At 41.1% G+C, this 27,858-nt stretch overlaps 1 protein-coding gene across 3 annotated transcripts in view; it reads right to left on the reverse strand.

Moving 5' to 3' along the window:
- The window catches only part of plxna4 (plexin A4), a 171,808-nt gene that overhangs the window by 57,230 nt on the left and 86,720 nt on the right, over positions 1 to 27,858 (reverse strand). Inside the window, exon 4 of one of the 3 annotated variants that reach the window (XM_058078397.1) lies at positions 24,770 to 24,968. The exons of the other annotated variants lie outside the window; for them this stretch is intronic. Coding sequence (XP_057934380.1) covers positions 24,930 to 24,968 — 39 coding nt within the window. The 3' untranslated portion in view covers positions 24,770 to 24,929. Of the gene's footprint in view, positions 1 to 24,769; positions 24,969 to 27,858 lie in introns of those variants that run through there. 3 annotated transcript variants of the gene reach the window in all.

Genomic DNA, 27,858 nt, shown 5'->3' on the forward strand with positions numbered 1-27,858 from the left:
GGGGCCACTGTGTGCAAGTTAAAAGGCTTTGGGGGGCCATTAAACAAGTCAACATGTTCACCCTCCCTGGAGTCTAACCGGCAGCAAATCAGCAACATTGTGTTGAGAATCAGCAGTCTAAGGATTGAGTCATGGCAGCGTACAGATAGTCTACTCGCTACAGTATAAGGGACTTAGACATAAATATAGAAATGGTTTTATTTCATTTGAACATGCATCAGATTACAATTGAATGCATCACATAATCAGTTCACAGTTCCACATGTCCAAAAGGAGTAGGAAGAAGCACAGCTTATTAAATCCTACCCCTCCATCTGGTACTTTTACAATCAGTAACTGTTACATTTGTTCACTTCCTGCTTTCATAATATAGTTTAAGATTTTTTTATTTTTCATTTTTATTTTTTATTACGAGATGATATGACCATACAATGACATAATGTTTTTTTAATTTTAATTTTTAATAATATTAATATTCATATCAATTTTTATTTTGTATTTTATTTTTATTTTGTATTTTTTTATTTTTTGTATATAGTTTTTTTTATCAAAAAACAAATTAATTTTATTTTTGTCATGTACTGAAGTACGAGATGATATGACCATACAATGACATCATGTTTTTTTATTTATTTAAATTTTTCTTAATATTAATATTTATATAAATTGTTATTTTGTATTTTATTTTATATTTTTTTGTATTTTTTTTATATATAGTTTTTTTTATTTCATTTTTTAAAAATTTTTTGTCACGTATCAAAGTATGAGATGATATGAGCATACAATGACATAATGTTTTTTTATTTATTTAAATTTTTATTATCATCAATATTTATGTAAATTTTATTTTGTATTTTTTTATATATAGTTTTTTTATTAAAAAAAATTATTTTATTTTTGTCACGTATCAAAGTACGAGGTGCTCAAATATGCTTGAGAGTAGTCAGTGTACATCTTGTATGCCAGTATATGTTTACTATCCCCTCGACCGCCGTGCAGCCCCTGATTGCGCAACAGTTTTAACTAATTGTCAATTGAGTGTTGCTTTTATTTTTGTTCTGTAGTATATATTCTTTTCTACGCTCGTGTCCCTCGAGGAGATGGATATAAATATAATAAAAATGCTGAGTCATGAGATACGGTACGTACAGAAGACAAGTAATAAATATGTCAAAATGTGAGTTACTGGCTTGGAAGATGCAACGTTCACATTCTCCAACTTTCCAGCAACAATCTCAACACAAAGCAGACTAAAAAATGTCAAAGAAAACAATGTGCTGCCCGTGAACGCAACAACGGTAAGATGGGGGGGGGGGGGGGGTGAACATCCCGACCCCTTGGAGACTGGGATTCCTGACCCATGATGACCTGGATGGGAATCTCGTGTGAATCAGAGCTCTTCTGATGTAGCCTGCTGATGGACTTTGATCAGCGTCCTAAACATACCCCGAGACCCCCCCCCCCCCCTTTACCCCACCCCCTCCAAGCTGTGTGTGATAGCGACAAGTCTATCTTCATCAGAGCATCAATCAGCAGCAAATTCAGACAGGATGCTGAAGAAGACGAGTCCTGATAATGAACTATTGACATCAAGGTGAGGCCATGACTTTGAACCCCCCCTCCCAAAAAAAAAAAAAAAAAAAAAAATCCCCATGTAGTCTCTGTCTGTCTCTTCCTGCTTATCAGTCTGGCTTCTTCTGTGTGGTCAATACTAATTTCCAGCTTGTTTACCAGCACGGCAGTGTAGCTCACTGAGGTCTGTGAGTGACTCCCTCGGAGATAAGGATGCACACACGCTCAAAGAAAAATACCGCAAAACCAGCAGAAAGTTTAGTAAACAATGAGATATAACGGTGAATGGCAGCGAGTGTGTGAATAATAGATGGCGAGCCCAGACGGGGAAGAGCAGACATCAGCCTGGATCCTGTTACCGCACACTTTCCAGACCCGTGAACGCAGCACACACACACACAAATGTCACACAACCCCAGTGACCTTTGTACACCAATTTATAACCCTGTGTCCAAGCTTGGGTACAAAGCAAATATTTGACATTCTACACATGCACGGGCGGCACGCTGTACCCTCACAAGACATAACATTAGGTACATCTGTAGCAGAGATAACATTGAATCTTAACTTTAATTGTTGACTATTTTGGTAAGCTGGAACATCGTGGTCGGTGTGTGTAGGTGTCATGGCCGATACTGTAGTTACAACACCAATGACTTTTTGTCATTCTTTGCATTTTGCACTGTGTACGAGTGGTTAGCACACAGGCCTCACAGCTAAAAGATCCGAGTTCGATTCCACAATCTCTGTGTGGAGTTTGCATGTTCTTCCCGTGCATGCGTGGGTTTTCTCCGGGTACTCCGGTTTCCTCCCACATTCCAAAAACATGCTAGGTTAATTGGTGACTCCAAATTGTCCATAGGTATGAATGTGAGTGTGAATGGTTGTTTGACTATATGTGCCCTGTGATTGGCTGGCTGGCCACCAGTCCAGGGTGTACCCCGCCTCTTGCCCGAAGACAGCTGAGATAGGCTCCAGCACCCCCGCGACCCTCGTGAGGATAAGCGGTAGAAAAAACCTAGCGTGGCCCAGCAGAGTGCACTATATTCGGACACGTAGTCCGAGCAGCCGGTGTGTCGCCATGGAGGTCAAGAGAACCAGAGTATAGAGTGGAGGGAGCCACCTAGCGTGGCCCAGCAGAGTGCACTATATTCGGACACCTGTGCAAGTCTGGTGTGCCGCGATGGAGGTCAAGAGAACCAGAGTATAGAGTGGAGGTCAGCCACCTAGCGTGGCCCAGCAAAGTGCACTATATTCGGACACCTGGTCCAAGTCTAGTGTGCTGCCATGGAGGTCAGGAGAACCAGAGTATAGAGCGGAGGGAGCCACCTTACGTGGCCCAGCAGAGTGCACTATTTTCGGACACGCGGTCCAACTCTGGTGTGCCGCCATGGAGGTCAAGAGAACCAGAGTATAGAGCGGAGGGAGCCACCTAGCATGGCCCAGCAGAGTGCACTATATTCAGATACGTGGTGCAACTCGTGTGTGCCGCCATGGAGACCTCTGGCAAACCTTTTTGCACCAAAGCCTGCATGTACATGTACATATTACCCTAAAAGATGTATAAGTCATCTTTCATTTATTATTATGAATATTATGATTATGATTATTATTAATATTATTAATAATATTATTATGAATATTATTATGAATATTATTATGAATGTTATTATGAATATATTTATTATGAATATCCATACTTTATTGATCAAGTATCAATCAAATCATGTGACTATCAATGTATGGATACGTCCATCACCAGCGTGTGTTCCATACAGTGCTCCGCCGCTCGTGCACGTTTGCTGGCACACGCATGCACAGAAGCCTAGCTTTCACGTGGTGGTGATTTATTTTATATTTTATTTTTCAACTTGCGGTGATTTATGAGGTCGCCTCCAAAGTTTCCAATTAAAAAGAGAAGCCCTCGCAGCCAATTCCTCAGAGATAAGCAGGTGTGGATTCCTGCGCTCGGTGTGTGTGTGTGTGTGTGTGTGTGTGTGTACTCCCATGTCGCCTGCCGCTGCAAAAGCATTTTTCTTTTTCGTTTCTGTCCTCATGTCCCTTGATTTTTTTTTTATTAAACATACCGGCTTTCTGCTATTAGGAGTGGTTTCCCCCTACTGAGGAGCAAAATTGCATGACCGGCACGCCGCAAGAGGGACACGAAGCAGAGGCAGAGAAGCGAGGAAATGGGAAAAACAAGAGGAGCGGCTGCGGTAAACCCCCCCGCCTAAAGGCATGTGTTGATTCACAGAGAGCAATAACAACAGAAATGGAGCCCAGTTTCCTACGCATGTACAAAAACCGGACACCCACCGATACCGTAAACCTGCACACGTTAGAGTAGAAGTGATTGTTGTGCTCAAACTTGGGAAGTTTGCTGAAGTGTAATTCTCACACAGATATACACACACACACAAACACACACTGGGAATCTTCATGTTTGGATGCTGCCGCAGATGATCCGGCTTTCACTGTTTGGACAAACACGTCTGTGGGAAACATGGCAGACAGCCGCTTTCGTAATCTTCTCGCTGGGTAAAAATGTGTTAGCCTCGTGTTACGTTGTGTAGCGTCGCTCCGTCGCGTGTGTTTAGACTATACGCTTACTGGTGTGTACACATCATCCTATGCACGGGACTGCTTGAGTGGGCAGCGATGGAGCAGCGGGGATATTTCCCATCAGCCCCGGAAAGGCCGCAGAAACCCCCCCACACCCCCCCATCCCCATTCCAGATGAATGGGAGCAGAGATGAAAAGCTTTGAGGAATGCTGGCAGACAGGCAGTGCTTTGCAGTAATCTAACCTGGGGAGGATGAAAGCCAGCTGGGAAGCAGGGACCGCGAGCGAGGGGATGGAGGGGTGGTGTAAGGTGAGAGGATGAGAAGGACGCTTTTTGGTTAGTCGGAGGCAGTACTCGTGGTGAAATACCGAGACAGGAGTGGGATTGACTGAGGATGAACATGCTAGCGTAGAAGAAAAAGAAGGTTTATGCCAATGCTGCTTTTGTGTTGCATCAAACAACGGAGGGGTGACTTTACCTTTCTCACCATCACTCATACTAAAAGTCACATTTCTACAGGTAATATCGCCTAACCCGCACCTCCTGTCATATTGACAATCTTTGACTTGCGATTTTGAGTAGGTTCTCAAAGACGATGCTCCTGTCATAGAAGATTTTGACTTGCATTTATGCAGCAGGTGCTTAAAAACAGAGCTCCTGTCATATAGAGGATCTTTGAAAAGTCTTTTTGCAGCAGATTCTTAAAAATATCTGACAATCTTTACCTATTGTTTAAGTCGCAGGTTAATAAAAACAGCACTCTTCTCACAGAGGATCTAAGACTTGTAATTTTGCAGCCTGGTTTGTAAAAACAACACTCCCGTCATAGAGAATCTTTGATAAGCCTTTTTGTGGCACATTCCCAAAAACAGCTCTCCTGTCTTAGAGGATTCAAGACTATTACTTTTGTGGCAAATTCCTAAAAACAGCTGTTCTGTAGTAGAGAATCATTGCCTCGTGTTTAAGTAGGTGGTTCCTAAAAACAGCTCTACAGAACTACTGTTTTTAAAAACAGTAGTTCTGTACAGCTGTTTTTAGGAATCTGCCACTTAAGTCCAGCCTCGTTTTTAAAAACAGTAGTTCTGTAGAGCTGTTTTTTAGGAATCTGCCACTTAAACACAAGGCAAAGTTTATCTATTACACAACTGCTGTTTTTAGGAACCTGCCACAAAAGGAATAGTCTTAGATCCTCTAAGACAGGAGAGCTGTTTTTAGAAACCCGCCACAAAAGTAATAGTCTTCTAAGACAGGCGAATCGTTGCCTTGTGTTTAAGTAGCAGGTTCCTAAAAACAGCTCTTCTGTCTTAGAGGATTTCAGACTATTACTTTTGTGGCAGGTTCCTAAAAACAGCAGTTCTGTAATAGAGAATCTTTGTTTCGTGTTTAAGTAGCAGGTTCCTAAAAACAGCACTCCTCTCAGAGAGGATCTACAGCTCTACAGAACTGCTGTTTTTAGGAACCTGCAACACAAAAGTAAAAGTCTTAAATCCACCAAGACAGGAGAATCTTTGCCTTGTGTTTAAGTAGCAGGTTCCTAAAAACAGCACTCCTCTCAGAGAGGATCTATGACCAGCACTTTTGCGGCAGGTTCCTAAAAACTGCAGTTCTGTAATAGAGAATCTTTGCCTTGTGTTTAAGTAGCAGGTTCCTAAAAACAGCTCTCCTGTCTTAGAGGATTTAAGACTATTACTTTTGTGGCAGGTTCCTAAAAGGAACTATGACTAGCACTTTTGCGGCAGGTTCCTAAAAACAGCACTCCTCTCATAGACAATCTTTGCTTAGTGTTTATGTAGCAGGTTCCTAAAAGGAACTATGACTAGGACTTTTGCATCAGGTTCCTACAAACAGCAGTACTCTCACAGAGCATGACTGACTCGTGTTGATGGTTCCTAAAAAGAGCAGAGCGCTCCCGTCAAAAAGACAATCTTTGACAAGCGTTTTCCACATTGTAAGGGTGAGAGTGACGGTCGTGGGCAAATGAAGTGAAAGCAAACCGTGAAAATGTGCGTTGTTGTAATTACAGGAAGTCAGTTGGAGAGAGTGAGGCGCGGCGTAATTGAGGTTGTCAACGCGCCGCCAAGCCAAAAGTTTCAGCTGGGTGGAACAAACCCAATTGCAACACCGCCGGCTGAGCACTGGAGTGGCGTCGAACGCGGCAGGCGGAAGCAGTCGAGGAAAAGGGAAAAATCTTTCTTTAAAAAAAAAATAAAAAATCATAATGCAGGTGGAGCTGACTTGTCACCGCGGTGACAAATCCCCCCCAACCCATGTTCACCTCCACAATGAGCGGAGCGCACCCCAGCGGAGCGCTTCCCGACCCTAATTGAAATTTGGAGGTATAAGAGGATTGCTGCACAACACAAGCTGACAGTCGCCCATTCACGGAATATCCTCTTAGACTTCTTTCTGTCTTCCGTGTGCGTCTCTCCCAGGAAAGAATTAACTTTTATCTGTCGTCAAGTGTTAGCGCAGCTTACAGTCGTCGCTGTCGAGTATCCGGCAGGTGAGCCGTCGTACTTCATACTTGGCTTGTTTGTTTTCTTACTTGGCAGCCAAGTTGACGCCCTTGAATAAATTGCTGCTTGCCGCCAAACGTCGTCTCCTCTTGACGAAAAGTTTTTCTTCTCAGAGAGCCGGCTCAACGACTCCTCACTTTTTCTGACATCAATAATAATCAATAATAATAATAATAGTTACCAAAATATGAGTACAATTAAATAAACAATCTCTAGAATAAAATAATACAAGAAAATACCGTAATAATAGTATTTATACTTGTAAAATTTTCCCAAACCAAGTTTACAGTTTTTCACATTTTTCCTAATATTTCAAATCTATTTTAATATACTTATATGATTTTTACTCACAATATTACGAATTTATTCTTGTATAATTCACGTATAACTTTTTTTCTTGTTTTTTTCCTGTTGTTTTTCTTAAATTACCCACTATTTCAACTTTGGTCTTGCAAATTTAGTTTTGGTAATACAATAACACAATAATACAATTTTTCTCACATTTTATTCACACAATTTGGGGATTTTTATGCCCAAACCTAATTTTTATGTTGTTTTGTTTGTTTTCTCATAATGCTATGTCTTAAAAAAAAATTTTTTCATTATGTGAAATTATGACTTTATTCCCATAATATTATTCCCATCTATAAATTTTTTTTGTCATATTAACATTTTTTCTTTAATATTTCGATAGTATGCTAGAGTTACTCTTAATAATGATGTGTCCCAATGGGGCTAACCTGGACCGACTCCAATGGGGCTAGCCTGGACCGACTGACCCTGGACCGACTCCAATGAGGCTGGCCTGGACCGACTGACCCTGGACCGACTCCAATGGGGCTGGCCTGGTCCGACCGACTCCAATGGGCTAGCCTGGACTAACTCCAATGGGGCTAGCCTGGACCGACTCCAACGGGGCTAGCCTGGACCGACTCCAATGGGGCTAGCCTGGACCGACTGACCCTGGACCAACTCCAATGGGGCTGGCCTGGACCGATTCCAATTGGACTAGCCTGGTCCGACCGACTCCAATGGGCTAGCCTGGACTAACTCCAATGGGGCTAGCCTGGACCGACTCCAATGAACTAGCCTGGACCGACTCCAATGGGGCTAGCCTGGTCCGACCGACTCTAATGGAGCTAGCCTGGACCGACTCCAATGTGGCTAGCCTGGACCACCCGAATCCAATGGGGATAGCCTGGTCCAACCGACTCCAATGGGGATAGCCTGGACCGACTCCAATGGACTAGCCTGGTCTCCTCAAAGATGGCGCATTCCATTGTGCTGCTGCCATCCTCGTCATTGGCCGTATCACAGCTAAACAAGCACAGGCGTCCCTTTACAATATTTCTTTCACAACATAAACAAGACAATATACGTCCCCCTCACTATGATAGAGCTTATTTGTCACCGTCTGTGGAAGGCGAGGAGAAGATGGTGCCAAATTGTCTGTGATCAGGACAGAGGAAGTCATTTCAAAATGAGTCATCAGAAGTAAACACGAGCAGGCGGCGAAGCAGGCCAGCAACATTTTCAAATAATTAAGACAATGCATTTCACACAGGCTGCTTCTATTTGCTTTGTGCACAGAGGAGATAGGAGGCACACATTTTGCTCGACGGAGAATTAAATTACACGGTTCACGACGCCGCTGTTGGTCGGGATGATTTAATAACAAGAGGACGCTAAAGCTAACATCTACAGTTATATACATCAGCGGGTATTCGACTGCGGGTTGTCCTCGGTGGTTACAAAAACACGGGCAAATTTTTGGTCTGTAAACATGAGACTCGCTTGAGAAACCTGTGTAGGCGACAGAATACGTGCCAGGCGCAGCTCAATGTGCGCCTCATGCTGGCCGGAAGTGTACAGTGTAAAGAAGGAAACCTATTACTAAGCGTCATAAAAAGCAGAGAAATAGGAGCCACACCCATCAATAATATTCATGAATGCTAATAAATGATAGAGGGGTCATGGAGGGACACACAAGCACCAGCTACAGCAAGCTGAAACACAACTCCTGGCGTCACTTCCTGTCACTTTTGTTCCCCCAATGGAACACATTTATTGCAAAACACACCAGTATTATTGCTTTGATTATGTCCACTTTATTTAATGTTATAAAAATATAATTAGAAGATCGTAAATATACTTTCTATGCTTTATCTATGATAATATTCTATTTATACATAAATGATCCTACTTTGCACAAATTATACCACCATTTAGCAAAAATACAAGCAGTTGATATTGACGGTTACTATAGTACCCATTATGTCATTGTATGGTCATATGACCTCATACTTCGGTACGTGACAAAAAAAATAAAATAAATAAAAAATAAAAATTAATAAAATAAAAATTAATAAAATAAAAATTAATTAAATAAAAATTAATAAAATAAAAATTAATTAAATAAAAATTAATAAAATCAAAATTAATAAAATCTAAATTAATAAAATCAAAATTAATAAAATAAAATGGAAAAAACAACATTTTAATTATATTAGGAAAGCAGGAAGTGAACAAATGTAACAGTTACTGATTGTAAAAGTACCAGATGGAGGGTAGGATTTAATAAGCTTTGCTTCTTCCTACTCCTTTTGGACATGTGGAACTGTGAACTGATTATGGGATGCATTCAATTGTAATCTGATGCATGTTCAAATGAAATTAAACCATTACCATTACCATTACTTCGGTACGTGACAAACATAAATAAATAAATACAAAAATAATAAATAAAAATTAATAAAATTCATTAAAAAATGCAACATTAAATTAAAAAAAATATATTATGAAAGCAGGAAGTGAACAAATGTAACAGTTACTGATTGTAAAAGTACCAGATGGAGGGGTAGGATTTAATAAGCTTTGCTTCTTCCTACTCCTTTTGGACATGTGGAACTGTGAACTGATTATGTGATGCATTCAATTGTAATCTGATGCATGTTCAAATGAAATAAAACCATTACCATTACCTAAGCATTGCTGCGGAGTCACATTTTAAGAATGCTAAGGGCCGGGGATCGGGCGGTTCTCTTAGTGTGGGAAAGATGGCTACGTTGGATGCTGGTTATGATGTACTTTATGGCAACCTGCCCTCATTGGACTCAAAAAGGTTACAGACCACAGCGCTAGACGGCTTCAAAGTGGGACAAAGCCAGTGTCACTGGGCGCAGAGAATGGGGCCAAAGGGCTGAAACTTGCGATCAAAGGTGAGCGAGTCCACTCGATGACACCTCAAAGAGACATTTCTGCAGAATGGACCGCTGGACAAAAGTGGTGCCGCAGCTGGGGGCCCGAGTGAGTCTTCTCCATTGGACAAAAAGCTCTGCCAATCATCACAGGGGGTCAAAACTCAACTCAGAGAAGCGGGACAATGGCTCACTCTGAAAGAATGCATGGCTAATCAACCTCGGGGGGAGCGAAGGAGGGGGGGGGGGGGTAACGTTGTATGAGTCAGTGGCAGAAAAGAAGAATGCACTCCACCATGGCTATTGAACTGGTTATAATGGACAAGTCCATGAAGAGGAGTCATTGAGACACTGAAGTCCACTCCGTGGTGAGTTCTTTTTGGGTGCAGACTGAGAATCTTTTTGAGCGCTAAAAAAAAAAAAACACTCAGCCTCGGGGTAGAAATCCCTGAAGAGTGTCGCGATGGGCTCAAGGCGGCTGACCTTTCGGGAGTCAAGGGGCATCGAGGACAATTAGGACTGTCACTGGAGCTTTACAATGACACCAGCCACATCGGCAACAAGGCTGTTTATTCTCTCTCCTCCGCATTCGCCCGCGTCTCATGGTCCCCGCTTGTCCGACACGGTTGCCTCAAGCGACCACTCCGAGGCACGAAGCCGCACAGTGTGACTAATTATTCATTCGGTCTCTGCATTGTGTGTCGGTGCTGCTTTGCATTCCGCCGCAGATGAAAGTGGGTGTAATTAATTGGATATGTTTGTAATTAGAACAGAGGAACAGACGCTGGCTTTTGTTTTGCCTGTTGTGCCGAACGACGACGAAGGCCGAGTAAAATAAACACTGATTACATCGAACACTAATTACTGTGGAATTATCCGGCCTCTCTGTCATTGCAGGGTTAATTCTTAGGATTCGTCAGTGACTTCAGCACAGTGACAATTGTTAGCCTTAATCAAGAGATGCACAAAGAAATATTGCTTATCTACGCTTAATGACCGCGTGAAGACGATATTAGCTTTGTATTAGGGATGCTCCCATCAGGGTTTTACGCTGCCGATTAAGATATCGGTCACCCATGAGTGAAATGGGCTGATGCCGATCACGTACTGTAGATGAAGTGTACATTTTTTTTAGGATATCGGTCGCCCGTAAGGGAAATGGGCAGATACCGATTACATACTGTAGATGAAGTGTCCATTTTTATCTACGATTCAGATATCGGTCACCCATGAGTGAAATGGGCTAATGCCGATCACATACTGTAGACGAAGTGTCCATTTTTATCTACGATTAAGATATCGGTCACCCATGAGTGAAATGGGCTAATGCCGATCACATACTGTAGATGAAGTGTACATTTTTATCTACGATTAAGATATCGGTCACCCATGAGTGAAATGGGCTAATGCCGATCACATACTGTAGATGAAGTGTCCATTTTTATCTACGATTAAGATATCGGTCACCCATGAGTGAAATGGACTGATGCCGATCATAATCTGTAGATGAAAGTGTCCATTTTTATCTACGATTAAGATATCAATCACCCATGAGTGAAATGGGCTGATGCCGATCACATACTGTAGATGAAGTGTCCATTTTTATGTACGATTCAGATATCGGTCACCCATGAGTGAAATGGGCTGATGCCGATCACATGCTGTAGATGAAGTGTACATTTTTATCTCCACTTAATGACCACGTGATGACGATATTAGCTTTGTATTAGGGATGCTCCCATCAGGGTTTTACGTTGCCGATTAAGATATCGGTCGCCTATGAGTGAAATAGGCTGATGCCGATCACATACTGTAGATGAAGTGTACATTTTTTTAGGATATCGGTCGCCCATAAGGGAAATGGGCAGATGCCAATTACATACTGTAGATGAAGTGTCCATTTTTATCTACGATTCAGATATCGGTCACCCATGAGTGAAATGGGCAGATGCCGATCACATACTGTAGATGAAGTGTACATTTTTTTATGTATTTATGATAACTGCTGTTGGGCAGAGGTGCCGTTTGAGCGGGGAAAGTTCAGACTTTAGTCCAAGGTCCCAGAATTCCTGGTTGCAATGTTCAAGGCAGCATGTGGACGTAGCGCCTGTTCTTTAAAAAGGGCACATCGACTGAGGAAACACAAGCTTAATTTATGTCACAATGTTTTTGTACTCCCACTAAATCCTACACCCTGTTAGTGTCTTACGCACCGCATGCAGTCCAAACAATGACACGTTTGTGGATAAAAACACCCTCAGATGAAGGACAAACTTTCCCTTTGGCTAGCAGGAGTCAAGCAGGCTACCGAGGAAACGACATAGCTTGGTTTCCACCAAGACGATCAGTAGTTATCGTTGCTTTTTGAAGAATATTTTGTTTATAAGTTGCGTCTTTTTGACCGAAATAACATATGGCCACAACAACACATCTGATTAACACCCGTTCCTCTTTTGTTGGCGCCAATACGCTTTTCCTCCAGCTGCTTTTATTCAAACAAATACAAGCGCGAGCCGTCTAAGGAGCAACTTTTCATGCATGGCACGCATCACGAGAAGACATGCGGTGAACAATCGAAGGGGCGACAGCAGCCATTAGAGGACGTCCATCTTTCTTGTCGAATAAAGGTTTAAAAGTGCAAGCTTCGAGTGAATCTATCTTTAAGGACGACACCCTGGTCCCAGGATATTACAGACACGAAGCAACGTGTCCCTCCGGACGCTTCTTGCTCCGTCTCCCTGCATCCCTGTGCTGCATGGCTGGGATAACCCTGTGTTGCCATAGCAACAAGGACTTGGAGCGCCAGCGCTGCAAAGACTACAGATGGAGACGATGGAAAAAAAAAAAAAAAAAAAAAAACAGGGAGAGACTGTAGGTACAAGGAGAGCATGCCCAAAAAAATTCATTCGCACTTGAAAAATCAATATCCACTTGTCCTATTTCTTCCTTTTCTTCTTACAAGTCCCTCGCCAACCATGGCGTGCACGCCCTCCTTCGCTCCTCGCTGGGATGAATTAGTAATGACGTGGTTGTAGTCCGCAGTGGTGACAGAATGGTAATTAGGAAAATGTCAGTCTCGCTTGCGCCCGCAGAATGAGAGAGTGGCCATTAATGTCACTGGCATCTGTAGGACTACGGCTAATTCACATACTTTGCATTTACTTTCACGCTTAAAGGGCACAACAACAGCAACAAGTGAGCTAAAAAAAAAAAATGTTCATAGCACCTTTGGGATGTGAGCTGATAAGGCACGACAGGTCAAAGGTAATAATAAGGTCTGTTAACGCTAGTCAAAGATCCTCTACATGACAGGAACATTTTATTTGTATAAAATACATGACAAAGATCCTGTATGTGAAACGTGTGCTCTGCTATTTTTGTACTGCAAAGATGATCAAGTTAAACAGAAGATATGTTTTTATAGACCTACTGCAGGTATGAGAGTACTCTGCTATTTTTGAGAATCGACCACCAAACAACAAAATTTAGCATAACCATCTATATGACATACAAAAGTGTATGTGCCGTTTTTGAGGATCAGCTACACAAATACTATAAGATTGCAAATCGAAAATGAGCACTCTGTTGTTTTTGTGGACCTACTACAGAAACGCTGGTCAAAGGTCCTCCACATGACATGAGTGCTCCGCTGTTTTTGAGGGTCAACGCCAAAGAAAACAAAGATGGTTAACACTAAAATGTGTGCGCCGCTGTTTTTGAAGATCAATCACAAAAGAGCTAGTCAAAGATTGTTATGAGTGAAATGAACGCACTGCTGTTTTTGTGGACCTACTGCCAAAATACTTGTAAAAGATCCTTTAAATGACAGTAGGGCTCTGCTCCAAACAAAGTGATCTGCTGTTTTTGTGGACCTACTGCAGAAAGGCTGAAAGAAAAGCTGGTCCTCCACTGTTTTTGAGGGTCAACTCCAAAGACAACAAAGATTGTAAAAAATAAAATGTGTGTGCCGCAGTTTTTGAAAATCAACCACAAGCGCCAGTCAAAGATTGCTAATACAACAGGAGTGCTTTGCTCTTTTTGAGGACCGAGGTGAAAAGACTAGTCAAAGGCCCTCAACAGGAGTGCTCTGCTGTTTTTGAGAATCTTCTACAAAAACACTTGTCAAAGATTGCTAATAGTAAAATGAACACACTGCTGTTTTCGCGGACCTACTGCAGAAATAATTGTTAAAGATCCTTTAAATGACCCAAGTCCTCCTTTTTGAGGGTCAACTCCAAAGAAAACAAAGATTGTAAAATCTGCAGTTTTTGAAAATCACCCACAAGCGCTAGTCAAAGATTGTTTTTTGTGGACCTACTGCACAAATACTTGTTAAAGATCCTCTATATGACAGGAGGGCTCTGCTAAAAAAAATGATCTGCTGTTTTTGTGGATCTACTGCAGAAAGGCTGCTCAAAGGTCCTCCGCATGACAAGATTTGCTCTTTTTGTGGACCTACTCCAAAAACACTCATGAAAAATTGTCAATAAAAATGAACGCTCTGCTCTTTTTGAGGAGCGACTGCAGAGCCACTAGTCCAAGATCCTCTATATGTCATATATAGGGGTATATATGACAGAGCGCTGCTGTTTTTAAGGACTGGAGTTTGTGTTGTCAAAGGTTGTTAAACATTTAAAGGGTAACAACCACCACCAACAACAACAGCAGCAACAACAACAACAACCAACAAGTGAGGTTTTAAACTACAAAGTTAAAAGCCTTTCCCCTATCTTTAGGACAGGAGGGGCTTATATAGCTTTTAGTAATAAGGTCTGTCTAAAGAGTCCTTGGTAAACGGCGGGCTGTCACGCCGATGTCACAATCTGACCCGAGCAGGTCCAGCATGCCGACGCTCCCATCAGCCTGATAAAGATGTTCATAAAGGGATTTATATTGGCTGTCACGGAGGGGTATAGATTCCTATCGGGAACATACACATGCACACGCGTAAACACATGGCGCCTGAACTCATTCATCTTCACAATTTATGATCCCCGCCGCCTGATTCTGCTTGTGATCTTCGGGTATTGGATGACAAGAGGAAATCACAGTGATAGGAATCGGATTCAGAGGAAGCTTCCCTCGCTAACAAACACGCCGATCGCCTGCTGAGACATCCATTACTGCCATGAAGACTGCAACCGCCATATTGTTTAAATGACCTCATGTTTGCAGCCTTTTGTCAACGGACAATACCATATATGGACCTTACAGGGGGGGTATTGTTATTTCAGACACCATTGTGATGACTCATTTTCAGTCAATAGTATAAATATACTGCTATACAAGATGTACACAGACTACTTTCAAGTATAATAATTTCTATAGTATTGTCCCTTGGGGGGCAGCACGGTGGATGAGTGGTTAGCGCGCAGACCTCACAGCTAGGAGACAAGGGTTCAATTCCACCCTGCACCCTAGGAGACAAGGGTCCAATTCCACCCTCGGCCATACTCCTCCTCCCACATTCCAAAAACATGCTAGGTTAATTGGCAAAGTTTAGCTACTTATGTTGGCTGTCAGGCTGCACGGTGTTGGAGTGGTTAGTTCGCAGACCTCATAGCTAGGAGACCCGTTTTCTCCGAGTACTGCGGTTTCCTCCCCACATTCCAAAAACATGCTAGGTTAATTAGCGACTCCAAATTGTCCATAGGTATGAATGTGAGTGTGAATGGTTGTTTGTCTATATGTGCACTGTGATTGGCTGGCTGGTCACCAGTCCAGGGTGGACCCCGCCTCAGCTGGGATAGGCTCCAGCACCCCCGTGATCCTTGTGAGGATAAGCGGTAGAAAATGGATTGATGGATGTTCATATTTGGCTGCACGGCGGTCGAGTGGTTAGTGTACAGACCTCACAGCGAGGAGACCAGAGTTCAATCCCACACTCGGTCATCTCTGTGTGGAGTTTCCATGTTCTCCCCGTGCATGCGTGGGTTTTCTCCGGGTACTCCGGTTTCCTCCCACATTCCACAAAACATGCTAGGTTAATTAGCGACTCCAAATTGTCCATAGGTATGAATGTGAGTGTGAATGGTTGTTTGTCTATATGTGCCCTGTGATTGGCTAGTCTAGCCTGAAGACAGCTGGGATAGGCTCCAGCACCCCCTGCGACCCTTGTGAGGAAAAAGCGGTAGAAAATAAATGAATGAATGATATTTTTAAAAATGAGTTGCATTCACAGTAAAAGTACTTCAACCCAATAATTGAGCATGAAAAGCCAACAACAGAGTGGAATCTTCAACGGGGCTACATAATAAACGCAGTACTAAAGCAGCTAATCAGAGTAAATGCATGGCACCCGAGCAGCTTTTTTTTATGACGGCCCTCGCCTGCGTGTAAACACAATAAACTTTGACGCTAAGTGGAGGTGGCAATAAGAGAGGCTGCGGGACCTATTCATTAACAAGATCCATTAGTGTAAAAATGAACTGAGGGTAAACAAACGGGAGTGACTAATTGTACGCCACTCACTCAATATGGCACCGATGTCAAAATGTAAAGTGTGAGCGTTTTTGGAGAGGCTCCGTAAAGTTAGTGGCGAGTGTTATGAAGGTGTCGCTTGGAGGGCGACTTTAATTAACGCACACAGCCAGAGGGGGGCTCCACTGAGTGTTGCAAAGCTAGTGGCATCCTTACATTTGTTTGCTATGTGGCCCCTACTCCTGACATTGGACACCCCTGCATGAAGTCCTGACAAATGAATCCCATAACATCAACCTCAGCAAAGGCTGGTTCTGCTGTTCTTGCATAATAACCCCCTCAAGATATTTTGAGGCGAGTCCGTCCGTGGCCACCTCTGCTTGCCGCACTCAGAATCGAGCCAGCGGCCAATTACACTGCGAGTCAATGCAGGACATAAATCATCCGCTGGACTGTCACGGCCACTGGAGGCACGGCGCTCGCTTCTCCTCTGTTCTCACTTTTTGAATCTTTTGGAGTCGCTTCTTGGGACGGTGTACTGCATTGCAGGCGCGCCATTTTTACCCCTTGTTTTGTTTATTCCTTTTGTGTCGCCATTATGTTCTCGGCGTCTTTGCATCCTATTGCACAACAAGAGTGTGGTCGTCAAGGAAGCGAGGCAGCACCGGGCCAGAGTCTAATTCAAAAGGGGTTAAGGGGAGATTATGGCAGGATTTGTTGCTGTGTTTGACATCTGTGTGCAAAGCATCGGGTCCCGATCGTTTACATTCGATGTTACACGTCCATACAGACAAAGTCAGGATTTAAGCAATTCATGTCAAACGTTCATGTAAACATGGATCTTTGACTAGCGTTTTTGCAGTAGATCATTTAAAACATGTGACAAAGCATATACTAGTAGAGGAGCTTTGCATTTTTTGCAGCAGATCATTAAAAACAGCAGAGAACTACAGTCACATATAGAGGATCTTTGCATCTTCAAAGATTGTTCATAGAAAATCAGTGCTCTGCTGTTTTTGTGGACCTTCTGCAGAAAGACGAGTGAAAGATCCTCTTTATGACAGGACCACTCTGCTGCTTTTGAGCACCAATTCCAAAAACACAAAAAATCCTAATAGTAAAATTAATGCTCTGCTGTTTTTGTGGATCTACTACAGAAAGAGCAGTGAAAGATCTTCTACACGACAGGACCACTGTGCTGCTTTTGAGCATCAACTCCAAAAGCAAAAAGATTCCCAATAGTAAAATCAGTGCTTTGCTGTTTTTGTGGACCTACTGCAGAAAGAGCAGTGAAAGATCCTTTACATGACAGGACCACTCTGCTGCTTTTGAGCATCAACTTCAAAAACACAAAGATTTCCAAGAGTAAAATGAGTGCTTTGCTGTTTTTGTGGATCTACTGCAGAAATACTCATCAAAGATTCTTTGTATGATGGGAGCGCTGTGCTCTTTTTGAGGAGCTACTTCAAAAACACATGTCAATGATTGTTAATAGAAAATCAACGCTCTGCTGTTTTTGTGCACCTACTGCCGAAACACCAGTCAAAGATCTGCTCTGCTCTTTTTGAGGAGCTATTCTGCTGTTTTTGTGGACCTACTGCAGAAATACTCATCAAAGATTCTCTGTATGATGGGAGCGCTGTGCTCTTTTTGAGGAGCTACTTCAAAAACACATGTCAATGATTGTTAATAGAAAATCAACGCTCTGCTGTTTTTGTACACCTACTGCCGAAACACCAGTCAAAGATCTGCTCTGCTCTTTTTGAAGAGCTACTCTGCTGTTTATCTGGACCTACTGCAGACATACTCATCAAAGACTCTCTGTATGACGGGAGTGCTGTGCTCTTTTTGAGGAGCTACTTCAAAAACACATGATTGTTAATAGAAAATCAACGCTCTGCTGTTTTTGTGCACCTACTGCCGAAACACCTGTCAAAGATCCTATATATAACAGGATCGCTCTGCTCTTTTTGAGGAGCTACTGAAAAAAAAAATAATGGTGAAAGATTTTCTATCCATGACTGCAGTGATCTGCTGTTTTTGAGGATGTACTACAAAAACACAAGTAAAGAATTGTCAATATAATATAGCTTATATATTTATGGGGAGTAAAGTTGAGGTGATGATGTCGTAGTGAGCAAACATGCCCTCAGATGTGACCAATCGCCATGTTTACCTGAAATGACATCACTACCGACGGTAGCCGTGAGCTCATTCAGGAATTTGAAATGAGACGCACGTGAGGACGGGATCCCCCCCCCCCCAAACGGGGATAAACGCAACATGATATTCTTTGTGCATCATTTAAGCCAGCATCAGTAAAATAAACGCTGTTTAGCAGTCAGTCAGCGACGTTACGGCGGAGGGTCTTCAGTGAGATCTCCTTCGCTTCCTAAGTGATGTGGGCTGCTGAGAGACGCACTTCAAAAGCACGCCGCACGTCTTTTATCTTGCCGTTAATACACACACACACACACACACAATGAGACGGAACTGGGGCTTCATGAACGGGGTTCTACCTTCTACCGTTCAAGTTGACACATTGCCTCTAGTGGCCATGCCGAATGGGAACAGTGTCACAGTGTTTTACGGCGCCCTGCTTTATCAATAGATAGACCACATCTGTGCAAACCTGCCCCCCCCCCTACACCCCCCCCCCCCTTTTCTCACGTTTCCTGGCAAAGCTGAGCTGTGCTAACACGCATTGTTCCTGCTCAGTGTGACTGTACCGTCAGATGCCTTTCCTTGTTCTACGGATTCCCCAGGCGTGTCCATGCCAACACCTTTAGCATGTTTCTTTATGGCGATGCATTCAAGAGACGTAGTACAAAAGCATGAATGAACCGGCCTCTTTATTTCTTCCTAGCAGGTTGTAAAAACGATATTCTTAAAGTGGCAAATATTCAACCAATAGTGGGCGACATGGAAATTGTCCATTCAAGTTCTATTGAATGATGAAAAATGTTGGAATTTTGGAAAAGTGGAACCAGATCGAACCAGCAACCAGGAACCACCTGAGATGTCACCCTGTAAAACGAGGAGTCCAAAGTGTGACCCGGGGGCCATTTGTGGCCTGCTGCTGTTAATTTTGTGGCCCACAACACCTTCTAAAAGGGGTAGGATTTAATAAGCTTTGCTTCTTCCTACTCCTTTTGGACATGTGGAACTGTGAACTGATTATGGAATGCACTCAATTGTAATCTGATGCATGTTCAAATGAAATTAAACCATTACCATTACTTTGGTACGTGACAAAAATAAATAAATATTAATTGAATACATAAAAAAATAAAAAAATATATATATTAGGAAAGCAGGAAGTGAACAAATGTAACAGTTACTGATTGTAAAAGTACCAGATGGAGGGGTAGGATTTAATAAGCTTTGCTTCTTCCTACTCCTTTTGGACATGTGGAACTGTGAACTGATTATGGGATGCATTCAATTGTAATCTGATGCATGTTCAAATGAAATTAAATCATTACCGTTACCATTATAAAAGGTATAAAGTACCAAAAAAAATGTTTTTAGAATATTTTGAAGATTCTTTTTTTCTTTAAATTAAATTTAAATTCATTTCATTTTATTCATTTCATTTAATTTTTTTTTTTTATTGGACAAACGAGGTTGGGTAAAAACTCAATGGTTGCTGGTACGATCACCTGGTCACTTAGAGTCATTTTGAAGATGCAGGTTTTTTTTTTTGAATCAAATTTAAATTCTTAGCAGATACACTTAGGGACTTCATTTTTTGGAAAAAATTAGTTTGGGTAAAAACTCAATGATTGCTGGTTCGATCACCTGGTTTATCTATCTACTTAGAGTCATTTTGAAGATGCATTTTTTTTCTTTGAATTAAATTTAAATTCTTAGCAGATACACTTAGAGACTTTATTATTTTTTTTTTAAATAAGGCTGAGTAAAAACTCAATGGTTGCTGGTTCGATCACCTGGTCACTTAGAGTCTTTCATTTTTCAGGATGTGAAAAGTTTGGACTGTAGAATGTCACCAGTAGGGGGCCCCATCTTGTTTTTAGCAGACAAAAAAGTCTTGTAAAGTACAGTACTAGTCAACTCTTTCATTTACAGTCTTTCCGCTGATGTTGCATCACCGTGGTTGTGACTTGACGACATCACAGCCGATCATTCTTACCCAATTTACCTAACAGATGTATCGTTAGCAACACTTGCAAGGAAAAAAAAAAAAACCCACCTGAGTTTATTTCCCTACAGCGAGCGCTAACTTTGGAGCAGAAACGAGAGGGTAACAGATGTAAGGGTCAATAAAGGCAGCCAAAGAAAAGCAACACAAAAGACAGAGGAGCTGCCGTCCAAACTTCTGTCTCAGCAACAATGAAAGCGGCTGCAAACTTTCTGGCGGAAACAGGTGTGGATGAATATTCATGGCCCTGTTCGGGAATCGAGCATGTGTGTGTACGTCTGTGTCCTTGTGTGGGCGCCGGGAAATACGGACATCGCTAAGTGGAAAAACAACAAAATAAAAGTGAATATTCATAAGAAGTGACGCATAGACGCCAGCGATGGGGGGAGGATGAAGTTTGATGTACAGTACGTAGGACGATGCTCTACTGGTAATCGGAACACTTGGCCAAGTCGAGGAGGAGGAGGAAGAAGCGGAGTTTATTCCATCCCGCCCCTCCGCTATGTCTCAGCAATTACTGACAGTTTGTTTACTCACTTCCTCCGTTGAAGGAAAAATACATAAATAGAGCTTAAAAACACAAAATGATACAACCTTTCACCAAATCAAGTTCTGTGTACTTACTTGTTTAACATGTACTCATGTGCAAGGAAAAGAACTATTAAAAAAAAATACTATAAAATTAGATACTCTGATTCAAAAAACGAATGACGAAAAAAACAAAAGAAAGGCAGGTTTAAAAAAATAATATTACAATAATAATAGCAATAATAATTATTATTGTAACAATAATTACATTAACAACAGCTGTCTTCGGGCGAGAGGCGGGGTCCACCCTGGACTGGTGGCCAGTCAATCACAGGGCACATATAGACAAACAACCATTCACACTCACATTCATACCTATGGACAATTTGGAGTCGCTAATTAACCTAGCATGTTTTTGGAATGTAGGAGGAAACCAGAATACCCGGAGAAAACCCACGCATGCACGGGGAGAACATGCAAACTCCCCACCAGCTGTGAGGTCTGCGCGCTAACCACTCGACCACTGTGCAACCACAGCTGTAAAAAAGTAATGATTAAAAAAATAAATGAAAATATATTAATAATATTTGAATATTACCAATGCACAAAAAAATAAATAAATTAATAAATAAATTAAATTAATTTCATAAATAAATTATTAATAAATTAACCACTGGACCACTGTGCATCTACAGCTGAAGAAATGATTTAAAAAAATAATGAAAATATATTAATAATATTTGAATATTGTCAATGGACAAAAAAATAAATTAATATTTATATTAATAATAATATTTTGTAAAAAAATAAAAAAAATGAAAGGATGAAAGAAAAAAATAATTAATTTCTGCATTTAATATCTTAAAAATGTATAATTTATAAAAATAGATACAGTAGCGTATGCGTTCAAAAAAGGGACAAAAGGAAGGAGTGTTACAAAAAAAAGTGTTTTTACTTTTAAAAAAGTGTTTTTTACTTTCTAAAAATTTTTTTTACTTAAAAATGAAAAAGTTTAAAAAAAACATTTACTTTTCCAATTATATTATAAATAAAAAAAATATAAAATATTACCACGTACTAAGTCAGTAAGACAAGATGTGAAAAAATAGTCAAATAGCTTATGCAGTGATTAAAAAAAGAATGACAAAAAAACAAAAGATGTGTTTAAAAAATAAAGTATACGTAAATAAATATGATAAAGAAATATGTCAGGAAATATTGACAATTTAGTGAGCATAAAAAGTGTAATCATCGAATAAATGGAGACGAGGAAACGAGCTAAGCAAGAAAAACAAACCACAATGTTTCCTCCTGCAGAGAGACAACAATACATTATTTATGTACTATTCGCCCCCCCCCAATCAGCTGTGATTGTACTCTTATTCCATCAAATGGACACAGAGAGGAAATGTGAGCACGGAGAGCCGTACTGGCTGGGATTGCTATTTAAATGCAATCCCGACACCGCCTGGCCCCCCCATTCTTATCATAATAATAGCAATAACAATATTAATAGTGACCTTTCAGCAGGGAGCCCCACCGGGGCTCCGGTTTGCTCTGCTGAAGCTGACGCTGCGCCTTTATGCGTCTGTGCGTATGCTACATGTATGTTACGTGACCTGAGCATGTCGGGGCCGTGTCAGTCGGCCTCGTATGACAGCCGTAAAAAGCGAGAAGACGAGTGAGAGTCAGCAAACAGTCGACGTCCATGTTCCATCACGTCTAAGTGGACACGTCATCGGCCGCCAAAAGATGGCGTGTACTCCTGTGTCATGTCTTTAGCTTCATGTCATCATATACTGCAGTATATAGTACATGCAGTATGCAAGATTTAGTAGCGTGATATCACATGATTAGGATATGCATGCATAGTATAGTATGGTAGCAGAGTGGTATACTTTTGTACACAATGATGTAGTAAAATGCATAGTGTGGTGCATTATGCAGTACTGCAGTGTGATATTATAGTATTGGTACACAACCATGCAGTAAAGCAGAGCGTGTACTCCTGTGTCATGTCCTTAGCTTCATGTCGTCATATACTGCAGCATATAGTACAGCATGCAGGATTTAGTAGCCTGATATCACAAGCTTAATATATGCATGCATAGTATAGTATGGTAGCAGAGTGGTATACGTTTGTACACAATGATGTAGTAAAATGCATTATGTGGTGCATTATGCAGTACTGCAGTGTGATATTATAGTATTGGTACACAACCATGCAGTATGGTATAGTATAGTGTAGTATGGTGGCAGAGTGGTATACTTTTGTACACAACGATGTAGTAAAATGCATAGTGTGGTGCATTATGCAGTACTGCAGTGTGATATAATACTACTAGTATTGCCTTTGTGTATAGTTTTATGCTGTACACAACCATGCAGTAAAGCAGAGCGTGTACTCCTGTGTCATGCCTTTAGCTTCATGTCGTCATATACTGCGGTATATAGTACATGCAGTATGCAGGATTTGGTAGCGTGATAATAGTATAGTATGGTATAGCATTGTATGGTAGCAGACTGGTATACTTTTGTACACAATGATGTAGTAAAATGCATTGTGTGGTGTATTATGCAGTACTGCAGTGTGATATAATAGTATTAGTATAACATTGATGTATAGTTTTATGCGGTACACAACCATGCAGTAAAGCAGAGCGTGTACTCCTGTATCATGTCTTTATCTTCATGTCGTCATATACTGCAGTATATAGTACATGCAGTATGCAGGATTTTGTAGCGTGATAATAGTATAGTATGGTATAGTATTGTATGGTAGCAGAGTGGTATACTATTGAACACAATAATGTAGTAAAATGCATAGTGTGGTGCATTATGCAGTACTGCAGTGTGATATTATAGTATAGGTACACAACCATGCAGTAAAGCAGAGCGTGTACTCCTGTGTCATGTCTTTAGCTTCATGTCGTCATATACTGCAGTATATAGTACATGCAGTATGCAATGATGTAGTAAAATGCATAGTGTGGTGCATTATGCAGTACTGCAGTGTGATATAATAGTACTGGTATAGCATTGGTGTATAGTTTTATGCTGTACACAACCATGCAGTAAAGCAGAGCATGTACTCCTGTGTCATGTCTTTAGCTTCATGCCGTCATATACTGCAGTATATAGTACATGCAGTATGCAATGATGTAGTAAAATGCATAGTGTGGTACATTATGCAGTACTGTGATATAATAGTATTGGTATAGCATTGGTGTCATGTAATAAAGCGGAGCATGTATACTGTGTGTATTAGTACAGTCTAGTACAGTATAGCAGATGTTTTTTGTGGAATGTAGTACAACAGAGTACACAACAGTGTAGTGTAGTGTAGTACAGTAGAACCTTCCATGCACAGAAATAACTCCAGCAACCCGGCCAAGCGAGCTAATTTAAAAATTAGAGGTGTTCCTCGTTTCCATCTCTACTTCAATCACCCATCTTCTTTCACCAAACCCCCCCACCCCCCCGCCATCCTTCCTGTCCCCATCCTTCCTCCAGATGCCCAGCCTGCTGCTCCAGCGTTCCTCCTGCAGGTAAAGCAGCCACGGCGGGCGCCATGCTGGGTCCATGTGGCACACACATCTCATCTGCCTAAATTAGCATGCATTACACTCTCACATTTGCCGCTAAATTGCGTGTGAGAGTGACAGAGTGCACGAGGTGGGGGGGGGGGGGGGGGGGGGGCACCACGGATGCCGCGTATGGATGACATGATGCCTTTTTTTTTTTTTTTCTGTGGACCGACAGCGTACTGCCTTGAATTAAAAGCAAACATTAGCTGCCCACGCAGACTTAGCGTGCGACCCGCTGTCTGCCGCCTGCAGCCACGCTATTGTTCAGGTGTGTCTTTAATAACCAAATGTTATCACTGAACACCAGTCTCATTGCTGGGTAAACACACTTAATGATACGCTGTTTGGACACTGCAGCAGCCGCATGCTCCAGCCGGCTAGTGGCTAAAGAAATAGCAATAATATCATACTTTGTTTACATACCTGATGTTGACGCCATCATTTCAATGGTGCAGCAAGGGAACATGGAAAAAAGGAAAAAAGACAGTGGTATAGTATCATGTATAGTATAGCATAGCATAGCATAGCATAGCATAGCATAGCATAGCATAGTATAGTATAGCATAGCATAGTATAGTATAGTATAGCACATCATAGCATAGCATAGCATAGTACAGTACAGTATAGTATAGTACAGCATAGTATAGTAAATAGTATAGTATCATATCATATATAGTATTGTATCGTATAGTATAGTATATAGTATAGTATATAGTATGTATGGCATAGCATAGCATCACATAGCATCGCATAGCATAGCATAGCATAGCATAGCATAGCATAATATAGTATAGTATAGCATATAGTATGTATGGCATAGCATAGCATCACATAGCATCGCATAGCATAGCATAGCATTGCATCGCATAGCATCACATTGCATCGTATATTATAATAGTAGTAGTATAGTATAATAGTATAAGTATAATAGTAATAGTATAATAGTAAAAGTATAGCAGTCAATGGTACAGCATGGTATGTTATATCATAGTAGAATATTATATACTGTAGCATAGCATAGTATGGTATCATATAATAGTATGATTTAGTATAGGATAGCATAGCATAGCATCATATAGTATAATAGTAATAGTATAGTATAATAGTATAAATAAAATAGTAATAAAATAGTATAATAGTAAAAGTATAGCAGCCAATGGTACAGCATGGTATGTTATATCATAGTACAATATTATATACTGTAGCATAGCGTAGTATGGTATCATATAATGGCATGATTTAGCATAGCATAGCATAGCATCGCATTGTATCATATAATAGTAATAGTGTAGTATAGTAGTATAAGTAAAAAAGTAATAGTATAATAGTAAATGTATAGCAGCCAATGGTACAGCATGGTATGTTATATCATAGTACAATATTATATACTGTAGCATAGCGTAGTATGGTATCATATAATGGCATGATTTAGCATAGCATAGCATCGCATCATATAGTATAATAGTAATAGTATAGTATAATAGTATAACTAAAATAGTAATTGTATAGTATAATGGTAATTTTAGCATAGCATTGCATAGTATTGTATCGTATAATAGTAATAGTATAGTATAATAGTAAAAGTATAGCAGTCAATGGAACAGCATGAGCTGTTATATCATAGTAGAATATTATATACTGTAGCATAGCATAGTATGGTATCATATAAATAGTATGATAGTATGATTTAGTATTGTGGTAGTATAGTATACAATAATAGAGTATAATATATAACAGTCATTCATAGTACAGTACAGTATAATCTGTCTATTGGTCTGCCCCCCCCCCCCCCCCCCCCCCCGCCCCCTTTGTATTACTATATTTACTTCTTATTTCTAGTGTATGCTTCATTGTGACTATTTTTGCATGTAAGACGACCTTGGGTGTTTTGAAAGGCGCCAATAAATAAAATGTAGTGTTTTTGTATTTTGTGGAGTGTATAGTAGTAGTACTAGTAGTAGTAGTAGTAGTAGTAGTCGTAGTATAGTGGTGTACAGTGGACAAGTGTACAGATCTATATTTGTAGAACATCTTCCATTTCTAGCACATAATACCCACACATGCCAAACTAATTCAACTACTTTCCATGGGGGGGGGGGGGGGGGGGGGGGGTTTGTAAAGCCTCCTCCCCAGGCTGAAGTGATCGGGTTTGTCAGGCACGTTTCCGCTTGTACCACAACCCCCCCCCCCTTTTCCCCAACGCGTGCCATGCTTTTGGCAGCGTAGCGTAGTGCCAGCTTCTGGGTGAGAGAGATTTATGAAGTAACACGTCACGTGGGGGTGTTTAGGTCGGACACGGGGGTGATCGATGCTTCCTGCTGGTCTCCATTTTTTGCTGCGGAGGATGCGGCGTGGCAGGTCGCATGCGTAATTAAATGCACACGCCGCCGCATAAATATTCAAGGGGCTTTTTTGTCTCCCCAGACTTATCGGTGATGGAGTGGGCTTGATGGAGGATAATTAGTTGAAAGCTGTTTTTTTTTTTTTTTTTTTATCGGGAAGCTGCAGATTTCTCCTGACACCCCTCACCCTCTTTGGTCACTGTCCTTTGTGTAAGCGTTTTTTATTTTATTATGAATCACTGGGAGTCATGTCCAGGCCTGTAGCGGTTAGCAAGTGACGCTAGAAAGGTTTGTCATTTAAAAAGCCACAGCGTGCATGCGTCGATGTTCTCGGACAGCAAAGAACCAAACAGTCTGAACCGCAGACAAACATTCTAAGTGGAAAGCTTTGCCGGGATTCCAGCAAAAAAGGCCATAAATTCTCTCTTTCTGTCTTGCATCCACTTATTGCTGTAAGGCAAACATCCTAATGGGCTCAACCGTTGTGAGACGTGTTCGGGCGAAATTGCATCAATCTGTGTGCAAACCAGTGCTGAGTCACGGAAGAAAACTTTTATACGACGCCGCAATGGGGCGGAATCTAAACAAGTCCGACTCTCGGTGTTGAGTCGTAACTGTGCTAGCAATGCTTGCTGTTTAATGCCATTGTACTGCTAGCATAGTTGATCATGGGAGTCGGTGAATTTATGCCGTAAGAGTCGTTTTCTAATTTAACTCATACAATACGAGACAAATTGATGCATTTTTAGAACAAATTTAGAACCCCCAATCCCAACAATTAATTTTTTTTTGCAAAAAAAGGTGTTGATGCAACTCCCCACTAATGGATTTCACCTCAGAGCCATTTTAAGCCATAAAAACGGCCACAAGGGGGCGGAAGTGCATTTAATAAAAGCTGAGCAGAGATGCACAAACATAGTTCAGTTCCAAATCTAAAAATGTAAATTTTTGTGTTGTTTATGATGGTATAG

This window comes from Doryrhamphus excisus, chromosome 7 (genome assembly GCF_030265055.1).
Source record: "Doryrhamphus excisus isolate RoL2022-K1 chromosome 7, RoL_Dexc_1.0, whole genome shotgun sequence".
In the NCBI taxonomy this organism is placed as follows: domain Eukaryota; kingdom Metazoa; phylum Chordata; class Actinopteri; order Syngnathiformes; family Syngnathidae; genus Doryrhamphus; species Doryrhamphus excisus.